Below are 15,793 nucleotides of genomic sequence, written 5' to 3'. Positions count from 1 at the left end.
TTTTTTTGTATATATTTAGTTTGCACCTACATGCCCTCTTTGTCCTGACAAAGCTATTTAACTGTGAACTGCATTGACAGATCTGGATTTGGAGAAGCATGCCTTGGCATGTACAATGAATACAAAATATATGTGCGCTTAATAGTTCAGGCTAGCTTTCATTCCTGTCCAGTAGAGGGTATATACACTGCTCAAAAATTAAAGGAACATTTTGAAAACACATCAGATCTCAATGGGGAAAAATATCATGCTGGATATCTATACAGATATGGACTGGGTAATGTGTTAGGAACGTAAAAGATGCCCCATTGTTTGATGGAAATGAAAAATGATCACCCTACAGAGGACTGAATTTAAAGAAACCCCAAAAATCAAAGTGAAAAAATTATGCAGCAGGCTAGTCCTTTTTGCTGAAATTTCCTAGCAGCAGCTCAAAATAGCACTCAGTAATTTGTACAGCCCCCACTTGCTTGTATGCATACCTGACAACGTCAGGGAATGCTCCTAATGAGATGACGGATGGTGTCCTGGGGTATTTCCTCCCAGATCTGGACCAGGGCATCACTGAGCTCCTGGACAGTCTGAGGTGCAACCTGGCGGCGTCAGATGGACAAAAACCTGATATCCCAGAGGTGTTCTATTGGATCTAGGTCAGGAGAGCGTGGGGGCCAGTCAATGGTATCAGTGCCTTCATCCTCCAGGAACTGCCTGCATACTCTCGCCATATGAGGCTGGGCATTGTTGTGCACCAGGAGGAACCCAGGACCCACTGCACCAGCGGAGGGTCTGACAATAGGTCCAAGGATTTCATCCCGCTACCTAATAGCAGTCAGGGTGCCATTGTCTAGCCTGTAGAGGTCTGTGCATCCCTCCACGGATATGCCTCCCCAGACCAATCACTGACCCATCACCAAAACGGTCATGCTGAACGATGTTACAGGCAGCATAACATTCTCCACGGCGTCTCCAGACCCTTTCACCTCTGTCACATGTGCTCAGGTGAACCTGCTCTAATCTGTGAAAAGCACAGGGCGCCAGTGGTGGACCTGCCAATTCTGGTGTTCAATGGCAAATGCCAATCGAGCTCTATGGTGCTGGGCCCATAGGGCCCACTAGAGGATGTCGGGCCCTCAGGCCACCCTCAAAGTCTGTTTCTGACTGTTTGGTCAGAGACATTCACACCAGTGGCCTGCTGGAGGTAATTTTGTAGTGCTCTGGCAGTGCTCATCCTGTTCATCCTTGCACAAAGAAGCAGATACTGGTCCTGATGATAGGTTAAGGACCTTTTACAGCCCTGTCCAGCTCTCCTACAGTAACTGCTTGTATCCTGGAATCTCCTCCATGCTCTTGAGACTACTGGGAGATACAGCAAACCTTTTGGCAATGGCAGGTATTGATGTGCCATCCTGGAGTAGTTAGACTGCTTGTGCAACCTCTGTAGAATCCAGGTATCCCCTCATACTACCAGTAGTGACACTGACCCAACCAAATGCAAAACTAGTGAAAAAAGAGAAAATGAGTAGGGGGAAAAAAAAAAAAAAAAAAAAAAAATTGTCATTGCCCTCCACCTGTAAAACCATTCCCGTTTTGGGGGGAGGGAACGTCTCATTGTTGCCCATCCAGTGCACCTATTAATCAGTTTGAGTTGCTTTAGTGGTAATGAAATTTTAACAACCCCCTCTGCTACTTAACTGACCAGATCAATATCCCAGGAGTTTAATCGACTTGATGCTATACTCTGATTAGAAAATGTTTTTGTTTCTTTTTTTGAGCAGTGTATATATATATATATATATATATATATATATATATATTTATATTTATTTTTTCCCTGGCCATCTCTTCTTTTTATGTACCACTAGATTGTATTTGTAATACTACAGAAAGCCTCCTCCTCCCCATAATACATGGGAGGTGTTCAGTAGTTCAGAAGTCCACAGGACTAATAACAGGACCTAGGAGTTCAGTGCAGCAGAAGCAGAGATGTTCGTACACAAGACGTTACAGGCTTGCTGGATATCTGGCAGAACGTTTAAGCCCCGTACACATGAGAATATTGGACAAAAGGTAGTCCATTTTTTTTGCATGCTAGTCTCATATCGAAAGTGAAGGTTACGAAAGATACAAAAGTCCTTGTACAACAGAAAGAGAAGTTGGAAGTGGAAGTGATGTAATGTACTGTATTTTAAGATGAAAACTGTACCGATTACATAAATAAAAATCGTACGATCTGATATCGTACAAAAATTTTCGTGTTTGTCCCTTCAAGTAATTGAAAGCCAACGATCAGATTATTGTATGACCGCTTCGAAAGCTGTATTTTTTGTACAGTTTTCTGATCATGTGTACTAGGCTTTAGCCATTTTTTGTACTTGCAGTATTTTAAGCAAAAGGTTGTTGCAGATGTTAGCACTAAGCGTCTAGAATATTAACTCAGCTTTGTTGGGAGTATTTTATAACTAACCCACATTGTATACAGAGTATAAAATGTCAAATCTGTGTTGCATCAGGTGGCTTGATGATGATCTAAATAGCTGACTCAAAGCAATGTACCTAAACCAGGTTTCAAGACTCCTCTGCCAAGGACAACCAGCTCTTGAGTGGCAGGATACAGCAAGGCTCCATTCACAAACCAGCTGCTCTTATTGCAAAGTTCAGTATGGTGATCACCTCATGTCATCCCAACACAGAAGCCTACTACACTACTGAACCATATTGATGTCATAAAAATACAGTGTCACCCAAACAAAATATGTGGAAAAAAAGGTTTTCCTCTTGAATCCAAATAAAACATATAAATACATGTATTAGCCCATTTACATAAGTACTGGAAAAATGCACATCAGTAATGGTGTTGCGATTGGCAGATGTTCAGATGCTTAACCCAGCAGGTGTCCTGTTGGGTTCAGCAACATAAATGATTGGGGATATCTGAAAAAAGCCACAATGCATTTGCCAAAAGTTTGTGTATGGAGCCATTTAGCTCAATGCACCCTTTCGGGACTGGCTTCTGGACTTACCCCCAATACCACCTTGAAAGGCCTAAATGTACGGATCAATACAATATGTTCTTAATGACAATTACTACAACTAAATTACTAATTTTCTTGACATACAAATTACATTTAAAAAAGAATCTTATACTGTGATAAATACAGAAGCTGCCATTAAGGACTTCTCGAAAATGCTAGTTGTCTGGCTGTGCTTGACCATCTATAGCTTAAATAGATTGAGACACTGACCTGGAACAAGCATGCAGATCAGCAAAGAGTGACGTCAGAACTCCTAATGTCAACTTGTGATCCAGAACAGTGACTCAAGAAGTACTAAAGCCATTGAATAATTATGACAGCCAGAGAAATAGATTTTAAATAAGGATAAGTCAGCAGTGTGACTTCATAATGCCTCTACCAGTTGTCCAATATTTTTAATAAGGCTGTAAAATGATGAAAATGGCAGCAATACGCCATAGACTGCAATTCCAATAAATATATGATAGCTATGACTAGGTTTCTCAAAACCTTATGACGGATTTCTTACTGGTCCCACTCACTGTCCTGAAATGAGGCATAATCAAACTTTTTTTGGGACATGTGATGGAATTAGAACGTCTCTAAAAGACTCATCTAAAAATTAGCTATTCTTGAAACAAGCACAAAATCTTTATCCAATAACATATGGATCTGCAAGACAGTTTTGTCAACACTGCAGATCTCAATATCAAAAATCTTTGTTATGGCTACCCATATTTGCAGAATTGCTTTTTAACAGCCCTTAAATGAAAGGGGTTTAATTCTTCAAAATGTACTGACATGGCATCACCTTACAATAAAATCTACATCGTTGTACATTGTAGAAAACCAGGATTTGGGCCTTTGTGACAGTCTCCTCTATCACATACAGTAGGTAAAGCAGCTCTGCAAAGCATGCTTGTGTGCAAAATGTGCTTTTTACAAAAATCAGGTATACAATTGGGCATGTACTTTTAAACTTTTTTTTAAAAAATGACAAAATCCTGCCTAAGGCATGCCATAGACAAGTCAAAATCCAAGTTGTTGAGCAAAAAACAAAAAATAGCTCATTAGGATCGAGCCATCGTTTCATTTTTTCTAATAAAAAGCCATCATGTTGGATCAGGTACTTTTGATCGCAGCATGAAAATGGTGTGTCGCAGCTGACACACTAATGATGCAAAAAACGAACGATTCAGAATTTTTGTGCGATTTCTGCATTGTCTATGGCCTGCTTAAGACAGTGGCCATAGTGGCTGGTAAGGGCACTCATTCCAAATGTGGAGAGCAGCTGGTATAATTTAGCCATGCAATCAGAGAAAGCCAAACCCCAGGAATAAAAGTAAAACTAAATTGCAAAAGGGGTTTTATGGGTTTTCCTATAGTGTCTGCTCTTGTGTAGGACTCCTGTTAAGAACCCATGACAGTCCCATCCTCAAACCAGTAGGCTGCAATTAGAAATTCTCAGTACCTTACATTGGTTTTTGATTATGTTCAGTTCAAGATATTCAGTGTTTGATAAGAATTAATCTGCAAACACAAAAGTGGATATTAAATTCCAAACTAGGAGTGATAGGTGCAATCCTGACTCTAGTGACCCAAGGAGAGGAAAATGGCACACATCATTACAGACCTAGGTCAGTGCTGCCACACCGCTCAATCTTTGCAGTTATTAAAACTACACTTGATGTATATACAAACCTTTTGTTCTGTATTCTTCAGCCGTTCACATCTCGAACAACTCTTGGTGGCCTTTCCTTGCTCTTGTGCGGCACAGTCACACTTGGCTGGATCCTCGTTCTCATCATGGGTTGTCTTCAGTTTGTCCTGGGTCTCTCTGAGTTTTAAACCATCGCGTTCCGAACTGACATAATTTTCTATACTATGAAGTTGATTAGTATGATCAGACCCTTGTGCTTTCCATGTGTTATTCTCTGTACATTTAGGCTCTGATACTTGGCTAACCGCACAGGTTTTCAGTGCCACTACACTTCGTGAACAATTCTTACAGAAATCACCTTGAGAACTGTCTCTGCTTCGGTTTTCAGTTTGCTTGTTGTTGCTGCTGCATATGTGGACATTTGTCATACTATGGTGTGAGATGTGGGTTACTTTATTGGTATTTTTTTCTGTCTGGTCACCTTGTTTCAAGTCACCTATTTCAGGAAGCGCAACTGAATTTTCTCTTGTGGATACAGATAGTGCAGGTGGTGTGTGTTTACTTGCAAAACTCTGAAAGGAGTTAAAAACTTGTTCACTAGGTTGAATTAAAATAAGTTTCCTTCTAGCTTGTGGTTTTGGTGAGGTTCTACCTTCCAGACTGTGGCGAGAGGAAGCGATGGGTGTATCTAAAGATGGTTTCAGTTTTCTATCCAGGCTGTCAGGGGTTAGAGTCAAGTCTGAACTGAAAGTATTAAGGACAGGTGTTTCTCGCTCTATTTTGTTAAAATTTTCATCTTCAGATTGGTTTCGGAATATTTTAGAACATATAGTGCTGGAGTCGTGCAATTTGAAAGAACGATTAGCTATGTGCGTATTTGCTGGATCACACTGTAGCAAATGTTGTGCAATTCTCGCTATGACTTCTTGACGTTCTTGAATTAAGGTGCCTATCAGGGGGTTGGTCTCGGTTGGCTGGTTTGCGTGCGGATTATTAGGTGTATCAACCAAAGACAGGGATTTAAAATTTCGAACAGGAGAGTCTGGTGGAGCTCCCTTTAACTCGCTGATCACACTGAAACCTTGAACCTTTGATGGTGATGTCCCAATGTCATAACCACTCCCACTCCCAGATATTAACTTGACACTTCTGCCAGGAATAGTGAGATTCATGCTTAGACTTGTCTTAGCTTGCATTAAACCTTCAGGTCCAACAGTCCACGTCTGCTTGCTACAAGAATGCTGAGAATTGAGGACACCATACTGCCTGCTCTCCTTCAGCTCTCGTGGCGGAAGAACACTCTGCTCACGTGTGGAGAACCTCTTCTCATAGAAGCCAAGATCACTATGGATGCTACAGTTCAGCACTGGATAGCTGGATTGTCTAGGCAAAGACTGGACACTGACTTTCAAGGCCACATTGTGAGAGACATTGGGAACAGGAAACACATGCTCAGTTGGGGTGTGTGTAAAATTCCATTGCAGTTCTCCATCAGCCGGACTTACTCTGTAAATATATAGGAGGACAGACAATTAGTCTCTTTTACATATTTGTTATAGGTACTTCTATAGCACTAACAATTTACTCAGTGCTTCACATATATATTATACATTCACATCACATACTGCCCTCAAGGAGTTTACAATCTAAGGTCCTTTAATCACATTCATACATACTAGAGACAATTTAGACAGGAGCCAATTACCCTACCAGCATGTCTTTGGAGAGTGGGAGGAAAAAACGGAGTACATGGAAGAACACCACACAAGCACAGGGAGAACATGCAAATGCCAGGCAAGTAGTGCCGTGATTGGGACTCGAACCAGCAATCCTAGTGCTGCTGCTAGGCAGAAGTGCTAACCACTTGGCTACAAGCTTACAGTGGAGCTCCTGTCTCCCCCCAAAAATTAAAAGTCACCAGCTACAAGGACACTTCTCTGTTCAGGGATCCAGCGATGTCCTCACTAAAGCCAACTCTTAAATCGGCTTCGGGTGCAGGAGCCAGCAGGTTGGGCAGTCTTTCAGCTTCACAACCGGATTCCTACTGCGCATGCATGAGCTGCACTGTGTGACTGGTCCCGCAGTCTTCCTGTGCTCTCCAATGATCAGACTTCTGCTTACCCCCCCCCCCCCCCCCCGCACAGCCTTTTACTGGATGGAAAAATCAGTGTACTGCTGTTTCTCATCCACTAGCTCTTATGCAGATCATAACAGAGGGATGTGATCACTTTAAAATTCTCTCTTTTATATCTACACACAAATGTTTTGCCTTTCATTTCGATTTTAAATTGAAAGTAGGTTTACAATCACTTTATTGAGGAACTTAACTCTCTCAATCAACATTACTACTATTAGCAGCATAAGGATTACATATAGTCAAAACAGATATGAAAGCATATTACATTTACTTGTTTTAAACTTTTTTTTTTTTTTTTTAACATTTCTTCAGTAACTTCCTGGTTCCTATGTCTAGACAAATGCTATCATCCTCCCCAGGAGGAGTTTTCCTCAGTTAAGCACAACCTCTTGCCTACATGTCTGAGCTAATAGCCGATTGATTCCATGAAGTAAATGGTACATTAATCATCTGCCCTTACTTATGATGGCTGCGGCCAGAAATGCTAGGGGGTGTTTTTCAAAGTGATTTCTCAGTAAAGTAAACATGGAGGCATGGATGGATGGTGGTGTTTTTGGTTTGTGGTGCTCAGATGCAGTGTAGTTTTGCATTAAGTAGGGCATTTATTATTGGGGGTGGGAGGATTAGGCTGGGAAGTGATGCGGTGTAGGCTGGATGGTGCAAGGAGAAAATGTCTGCCAGCAAGAAATAAGGTGGTGTGTGCTGAGGGGGTGATATGAATGTGCTGTAAGTGTGGAGATATGGGTTGCACGGTCATCAGAACAGATGCATTCTGACCAAGAAGGGATGTGCACATGAGGAAGGGGGTCACTGAGGTTGCCAGGGAGAAAAGTGTGCACTGAGAGTAGGAGGGGTGAGGTGCACTAAGCAGGAAGGAGGCATGCTGTGAGCAGGAGTGTTTTACCTTGGGAGGGATATGCGCAAACTAGCTTGCCAGGGAAGAATGCATTTGCTGCAAGTTGGGCTCAGGGCACAGTGTAAGCATTTGAAGAGGAGTGCAGGCAAAGATCTGCTGGCTGGGGAAGGATGTACTGCGCACATGTAGGGTGGTGTCTGCTGTGAGGGGGGTGGAGAAAAATGCGTGTGCCATGACTGGCATTTTTGAGAAAAAAAAAACCAAACTACTTTTGACTTTCTGCTATTAAGCATGTCCAGTAAAAATAAATAAACTTTCATCATAAATTTAGGCCAAAATGTATTCTGCTACGTGTCTTTGCTAAAAAAAAAAAAAAATCCCAATACGTGTAAATTAATTGGTTTACGTGAAAGTTATAGCGTTTACAGGTGGCAGTATAGATACTGGATTTTCTTTATATTTACTAGTAATGGCAGTGATCAGCAACTTATAGTGGGATGGAATTCAGACACTGGGGGGGGGAACTGTCTGTGTCACGGATATCCCCAGTGACACCAATACAGTGACCAGTGCTAAACAAAAAAAAACCTGGCACTGGGCAGGAAGGGGTTAACATGAGGGGCGATCAAAGGGTTAACTGTATGCTGGGTGTGTTTTACTATGGGTCCGTGTGTTTGTGCTTCACTGTAAGCACGCTGCTTTGCATGGCTGTGGTTTTCACAGCCATGCAAAGAAGTGTGCACGAGCTGACAGGGAGGAGAACTGCTCCGTTTACAAACAGTTCTCCCTGTCGGAGATGCTCGGTAATCACCGGGCACCGGCGAGTAATCACCGACAGCCGCAAATGGCGGCGCAGGTAGGGCGTGTACCCCCTACCCGGAAAAGCAAATTCACGTACAGTATCTCACAGAAGTGAGTGCACCCCTCACACTTTTGTAAATATTTTATTCTATCTTTTCATGTCACAACACTGAAGAAATGACACTTTGCTACAATACATTTGTGTACATTTTGTCCCCTCAAAATAACTCTACACACAGACATTAATGTTTAAAGCGCTGGCAACAAAAGTGAGTACACCCCTAAGTGAAAATGTCCAAATTGGGCCCAGTTAGCCATTTTCCCTCCCCGGTGTCATGTGACTCATTAGTGTTACAAGGTCTCAGGTGTGAATGGAGAGCAGGTGTGTTAAATTTGGGGTTATCGCTCTCACTCTCATACTGGTCACTGGAAGTTCAACATGGCACCTCATGGCAAAGAACTCTGAGGATCTGCAAAAAAGAATTGTTTGTTTCTCTACATAAAGATGGCCTAGGCTATAAGAAGATTGCCAAGACCCTGAAACTGAGCTGCAGCACTGTGGCCAAGACCATAGGTGGCTTAACAGGACAGATTCCACTCAGAACAGGCCTCGCCATGGTCGACCAAAGAAGTTGAGTGCACATGCTCAGCGTCATATCCAGAGGTTGTCTTTGGGAAATAGACGTATGAGTGCTGCCAGCATTGCTACAGAGGTTGAAGGGGAGGGGGGTCAGCCTATCAGTGCTCAGTCCATACGCCGTACACTGCATCACATTGGTCCACATGGCGGTCATCCCAGAAGGAAGCCTCTTCTAAAAGATGATGCACAAGAAAGCCTGCAGTTTGAAGATGATCATTTTGCTCGTCTTCTGCAAACTGGAACCATGTCTGATGGTCTGATGACACCAAGATAAACTTATTTGGTTCAGATGGTGTCAAGCGTGTGTGGCGGCAACCAGGTGAGGAGTACAAAGACAAGTATGTCTTGCCTAGAGTCAACCATGGTGGTGGGAGTGTCATGGTCTGGGGCTGCATGAGTGCTGCCGGCACTGTGGAGCTACAGTTCATGAGGGAACCATGAATGCTAACATGTACTGTGACATACTGAAGCAGAGCGTGATCCCCTCCCTTCGGAGACTGGGCCGCTGGGCAGTATTCAAACATAACGACCTCAAACACACCTCCAAGACCACCACTGCCTTGCTAAAGAAGCTGAGGGTAAAGGTGATTGACTGGCCAAGCATGGTGAACTCCATGCCCAAGTGGGTTAAGGCAGTACTGGAAAATAATGGTGGCCACAAAAAATATTGACACTTTGGGCCCAATGTGGACATTTTCACTTAGGGGTGTACTCACTTTTGTTGCCAACGGTTTAGACATTAATGGCTGGGTGTTGAGTTATTTTGGAGGGGACAGCAAATTTACACTGGTATACAAGCTGTACACTCACTACTTACATTGTAGCAAACTGACATTTCATCAGTGTTGTCACAAGAAAAGATACAATAAAATATTTACAAAAATGTGAGGGGTGTACTCACTTCTGTGACATACTATATATATATATATATATATATATATATATATATATATATATATATATAGTCAGGGCCATAAATATTGGGACATCTACACAATTCTAACATTTTTGGCTCTATACACCACCACAATGGATTTGAAATGAAACAAACAAGATGTGCTTTAACTGCAGACTGTCAGCTTTAATTTGAGGGTATTTACATCCAAATCAGGTGAACGGTGTAGGAATTACAACAGTTTGCATATGTGCCTCCCACTTCTTAAGGGACCAAAAGTAATGGGACAGAATAATAATCATAAATCAAACTTTCACTTTTTAATACTTGGTTGAAAATCCTTTGCAGTCAATTACAGCCTGAAGTCTGGAACGCATAGACATCACCAGACGCTGGGTTTCATCCCTGGTGATGCTCTGTCAGGCCTCTACTGCAACTGTCTTCAGTTCCTGCTTGTTCTTGGGGCATTTTCCCTTCAGTTTTGTTTTCAGCAAGTGAAATGCATGCTCAATCGGATTCAGGTCAGGTGATTGACTTGGCCATTGCATAACATTCCACTTCTTTCCCTTAAAAAACGCTTTGGTTGCTTTTGCAGTATGCTTTGGGTCATTGTCCATCTGCACTGTGAAGCGGTGTCCAATGAGTTCTGAAGCATTTGGCTGAATATGAGCAGATAATATTGCCCGAAACACTTCAGAATTCATCCTGCTGCTTTTGTCAGCAGTCACATCGTCAATAAATACAAGAGAACCAGTTCCATTGGCAGCCATACATGCCCACGCCATGACACTACCACCACCATGCTTCACTGATGAGGTGGTATGCTTAGGATCATGAGCAGTTCCTTTCCTTCTCCATACTCTTCTCTTCCCATCACTCTGGTACAAGTTGATCTTGGTCTCATCTGTCCATAGGATGTTGTTCCAGAACTGTGAAGGCTTTTTTAGATGTTGTTTGCAAGCTCTAATCTGGCCTTCCTGTTTTTGAGGCTCACCAATGGTTTACATCTTGTGGTGAACCCTCTGTATTCACTCTGGTGAAGTCTTCTCTTGATTGTTGACTTTGACACACATACACCTACCTCCTGGAGAGTGTTCTTGATCTGGCCAGCTGTTGTGAAGGGTGTTTTCTTCACCAGGGAAATAATTTTTCGGTAATCCACCACAGTTGTTTTCCGTGGTCTTCCGGGTCTTTTGGTGTTGCTGAGCTCACCGGTGCGTTCCTTCTTTTTAAGAATGTTCCAAACAGTTGTTTTGGCCATGCCGAATGTTTTTGCTATCTCTCTGATGGGTTTGTTTTGTTTTTTCAGCCTAACGATGGCTTGCTTCACTGATAGTGACAGCTCTTTGGATCTCATCTTGAGAGTTGACAGCAACAGATTCCAAATGCAAATAGTACACTTGAAATTAACTCTGGACCTTTTATCTGCTCATTGTAACTGGGATAATGAGAGAATAACACACACCTGGCCATGGAACAGCCGAGAAGCCAATTGTCCCATTACTTTTGGTCCCTTAAGAAGTGGGAGGCACATATGCAAACTGTTGTAATTCCTACACCGTTCACCTGATTTGGATGTAAATACCCTCAAATTAAAGCTGACAGTCTGCAGTTAAAGCACATCTTGTTAGTTTCATTTCAAATCCATTGTGGTGGTGTATAAAGCCCAAAAAGGTTAGAATTGTGTCGATGTCCCAATATTTATGGACCTGACTGTACATACACACACACGTGATTTTGCGCAGCCATGCCACCCTGTAGCAGTATATCTGCTATAGGGCGGTTGGGAAGCGGTTAACGTAAAACTAAAAAGGCAACACTTTTTTTATTTATTTTTTTTATTAGTTATGTGCAGAGTGGACATTGATTAAAACACCCATCAGGTGTTCCCCATTTGACCTGTTTACCATTACCATCAAAAGTGAAAGTAAAAGAAACCTCACATTTGGATTGTACTCGGAAAAGTAATAGATGGAAAATTTTCCAGTGGGGACACTAGTTCTGATGACCTGAAGGTCCCTAAATTTTGAAGATATTTTCTCACTTCCTGTTTTAGCTATGGGACAAGAAGTGAAGATAAAACTCCATGGGACACAGATGGTAAAAAAAATAAACTGACGGGGTTATAACCCTCCCTAACTCTGTCCAAAATAAAAACAAAAAGTTTTGCCACTTAAAAAAAAAAAAAGGGGAGAGTTGAGTGGGATGGGAGCACTGATAATGAGTCTGATAGCTATAGTGATATTTGCTTATAGTGCTTGTGACCTGCTGAGGGGGACACAGATGTGCTGGAGGTCTGCTTGAGGGGGGGGGGGGGGGGGGAAGAGTAGTGGTGGGGCACTTCTGTTGCAGAGATCTCCTGGAGGGGAAGCCACCACCACTGTATTGCTTCTGTTGAGCCATCTGATGGTGCAGAGCAATGGCTTACTTGGTGGTCCTCCATGCAAAGATCTTACAAACCCGTCCTATTACTTTCTTCATAAGGTTTCCTCCCATCACCCAGATGGCAAGCTGCATTGGCAGTAAATATCCAGTTTCTTCAGGAGTGAAGCCAAACTCATTACAGACAGCCTACGTAGCTGCAGAAACTGCAGATCTGTGGAGTAGACTTTGGAGGCAGCAACAAGTCACTGCTGCAGGTGTAGATGTACAGTAGTGCAGCAGGCACTGGTGGTGGTTGCAATCTTATCGATGTCAGGGTTGGGTTAGTCTACTGTGTCTTTCAACTATGCTACCTGGGAACCAGAAAGGTGCTAACACTGCTACCTTACATCATTACTGGCCAGATCAGGCTCACTTTGACAATTAAAAATAAAAAGAATTGAAGTGCGTGTTGCTATTAGCCAAATCATTTCTCTTTTAATTTACTGGATGTAGTTCTGGTAGGTTAAAATTACTAGTTTGGTGGAAGGGGATATAAAAGTTCCTCCTGTGTTTCCACAGTGAAGAAGAAAAGTACAAAGAATGTGAAGCAATGGTGTGCTTCCTGTCAAGCTTACTTCTGTTGGCAATTTGCGATTTATTTTTATTATATGAATATGGTTTCAAGTAATATTTTCCATTTTAGGTTTCAGTAGGTGAAAAAATAAAAAACAGGAAATGACAAAGAATCATGCACATATTGCAAAAGGTGTTTATGTTAGTTGGTGTGCACATCAAAGCTAAGAAAACCTTACATCAGCTGTTATGCAACATGAAAGAATCAACTATTTCCTGCCAACACAGCTTGCCATCTGGGTGATGGGAGGAAACCTTATGAAGAAAGTAATCAGATGGGTTTGTAAGATCTTTGCATGGAAGACCACCAAGTAAGCCAAGCAGGCCTATTTTGGAGGTGGAGCTTATCTTGTGCACATGGGGAAAAGTACTCTGATAAGAAGAGTAGCAAGTCTGTGTTCATGATCTTGTTGTGGATGTTCATATTCATCTTGGATTAAAAGCAGCTGTTTTTTTTTTTGTTTTTTATTTTTAAGTGACAATAAAAGGTTGGATTTACTGTTTGTTTTAAGGCCTATTTTATAAAAACTGGTACAAAACAAAAAACCATGCCTGTTGCTTATAGTAGCAAATAAACATTTCATTTGTTAGACTGCAGATCCCCTGTACAGAATATGGGTGTATGCAAATACGTTCTCATGTTTGTGTTTGCAAAGCCATATACATGAGTACAGCAATGCACAGCTATGCATTTCAATGGGCTGCCTAGGAGGAGGAAATGTGCTGGCAATTAAGTTTACTGGGTTCAAACACCCATGTGCAAAAGTTGTAAAATACTTTCAAAGTTTCTTATTAATGCATGAGTATACACACAAAAAAAAAAAATTAGCCAATAAGCTTAAAAAAAAAAAAAAAAAAAAAAAACACAACCCGGAACTATACTGTAGAACAATGGTATCCAAACTGCAGCCCAGGGGCCAGATGTGGCCCTTTGCCTGCCTTTATCTGGCCCTTGGGGCACTATTTCACGAACTGATGCAAATGGTAGGACACCATTGCCCCGACTGACACCATCAGTGGGGCACTATTCCTCCCATTCATACCAACAATGGGGCACTATTCCTCCCATTAAAACTAATGATGGGGCATTGTTGCTGGGGCATTTTCTACTCCCACTGGCAAAGTCCAGCCCCCTTGAAGCGTAAAGGACAGTAAACTGACGCTTAGGAGAGTGGCCCTCAACCTGTAGCCCTCGGAGCCCACTGATGTGGCCCTTGACCTCAAACTAGGGCAAAACACAGCAGCCTACCGGTCACATTCTGTTTTACACTTGGACAGGAGGGGCAACATACAGGAACAGATACTCTATTTTCTTCCTGCAACCTTTGAAATCTGGCTTCTCCTCCTATCCCTCCCACCAGCATTCAGCAGCTGTACGAGGAAAATGTTCATTATGCAATTTGAAATTATGAACTATTTATTTTCATCGTTGCCCGTGACTGTTTACTAAATCACTTAAGTGGCTCTCATTCCTCAAACAAAGGGCCATATCCAGCCCTCAGGCCGCAGCTTGGCAACCACTGCTCTAGACCAGGGGTCTCCAAATGGCAGCTTGAGGGCTGGAGGTGGCCCTTTGTTGGCTTTTATTCAGCCCTTGGGGCACTACTTTATCAACTACCACCAAAAAAGGGGCACAATTCCCACCAACGATGGTACACAATTCCCTCCAATGACATGAACGATGGAGCATAGTTCCTCCCAATGACACCAAGATTGGGACACAGTTCCTCTCACTGACACCAAAGATGGGTCATGTTTACTCCCACTGATGCTGGGACATTTGACTTTAGGAGGGCCTGACTGGCCATCGGGAGTAGAAAAAGACCGAAAACTGGCCCCTTTGCTTAGAAAGTTTGCAGACCCCTGCTGTAGAAGGAAAAGCCATACCATGTCTCTTCTGGGATAAAATAAAAAACTTTCCTGCCCGTTTCTGGTATACCTTGATACTGGAATGCATAAACTGCTGTGTGCATAAGCTAGAGTTATGTCATGTTGGCCCAGTCAATCAAGATAGTCAAAAATCCTGAACCCAGGAGATGACCAAGTGAAGATGTTGGCAATGGCAAGGCAAGTTCCGCTTTAAAGTAAATTTAAACCCCAACTCTATGACCTTTAATTTGCTAAAGCACTGTAATAAACAATTGTATGTTTTTGCCATAACATATGGTTACTACAGGCTTACTTCAGCCTCTCTTTCAGCCACTTCCTGCATATCACTGATCCGGTTTCTTGGTAGTTGCAAAAATGGACCATGCCTAGGCAAATCTGTGTTGGCACGGCTGATTATAGTTCAAGAGAAGCATCCAATCTCATTGCTAGGCAAACTTGCTTTTTTTTTTTTTTGTTTATTTTTTTACTCCAATAAGCAGCCGCCAGGTCATTCCCATCCTGTAGCTCACAAACAAAGGCGGGCCTATCTCTGCTTTTAGTCTCCACCACAGGCATGTGTCATCATGATGATAGAGGAGTACAACTGGGAGAGATATGTGACCCTATAACAGACGTTGAACAATGTTTTGTAGTTTTACATGCAAGATTCACCTGAAACTACAGAAATTGCATGTAGACAAAGTAATGCATGTATGCATACGAGCACTTTCTTAAAATGCATAAGAAATGTACATACAGTACCTCAAAAAAGGGGACCTTAGTACCCAATCTGTAGTGACAGAAACCTTTTACTTTGCAATGCCTGCTAAACTTAAAAAAAAAAAAAAAAAAAAAAAAAAAAAAAAAAGGTATTGCTTCAGCAGAAATGGCAGTTAAACCATAACTCACATGCTGGCTTCTGCACAT

General features: G+C 42.2%; 1 protein-coding gene across 1 annotated transcript in view; it reads right to left on the bottom strand.

The window, feature by feature from the left end:
• LOC149442466 (atos homolog protein A-like) overlaps positions 1–15,793 on the bottom strand; it is a 48,089-nt gene that overhangs the window by 20,970 nt on the left and 11,326 nt on the right. The window contains exon 4 of the mRNA XM_089656071.1: positions 4,713–6,177. Coding sequence (XP_089512197.1) covers positions 4,713–6,177 — 1,465 coding nt within the window. The remainder of the gene's footprint in view (positions 1–4,712; positions 6,178–15,793) is intronic.

This window comes from Staurois parvus, unplaced genomic scaffold (genome assembly GCF_062004578.1).
Source record: "Staurois parvus isolate SC_StPar_1 unplaced genomic scaffold, SC_StPar_1.0 ptg000885l, whole genome shotgun sequence".
Lineage (NCBI taxonomy): Eukaryota > Metazoa > Chordata > Amphibia > Anura > Ranidae > Staurois > Staurois parvus.
This window is presented reverse-complemented; position numbering and strand designations above follow the sequence as displayed.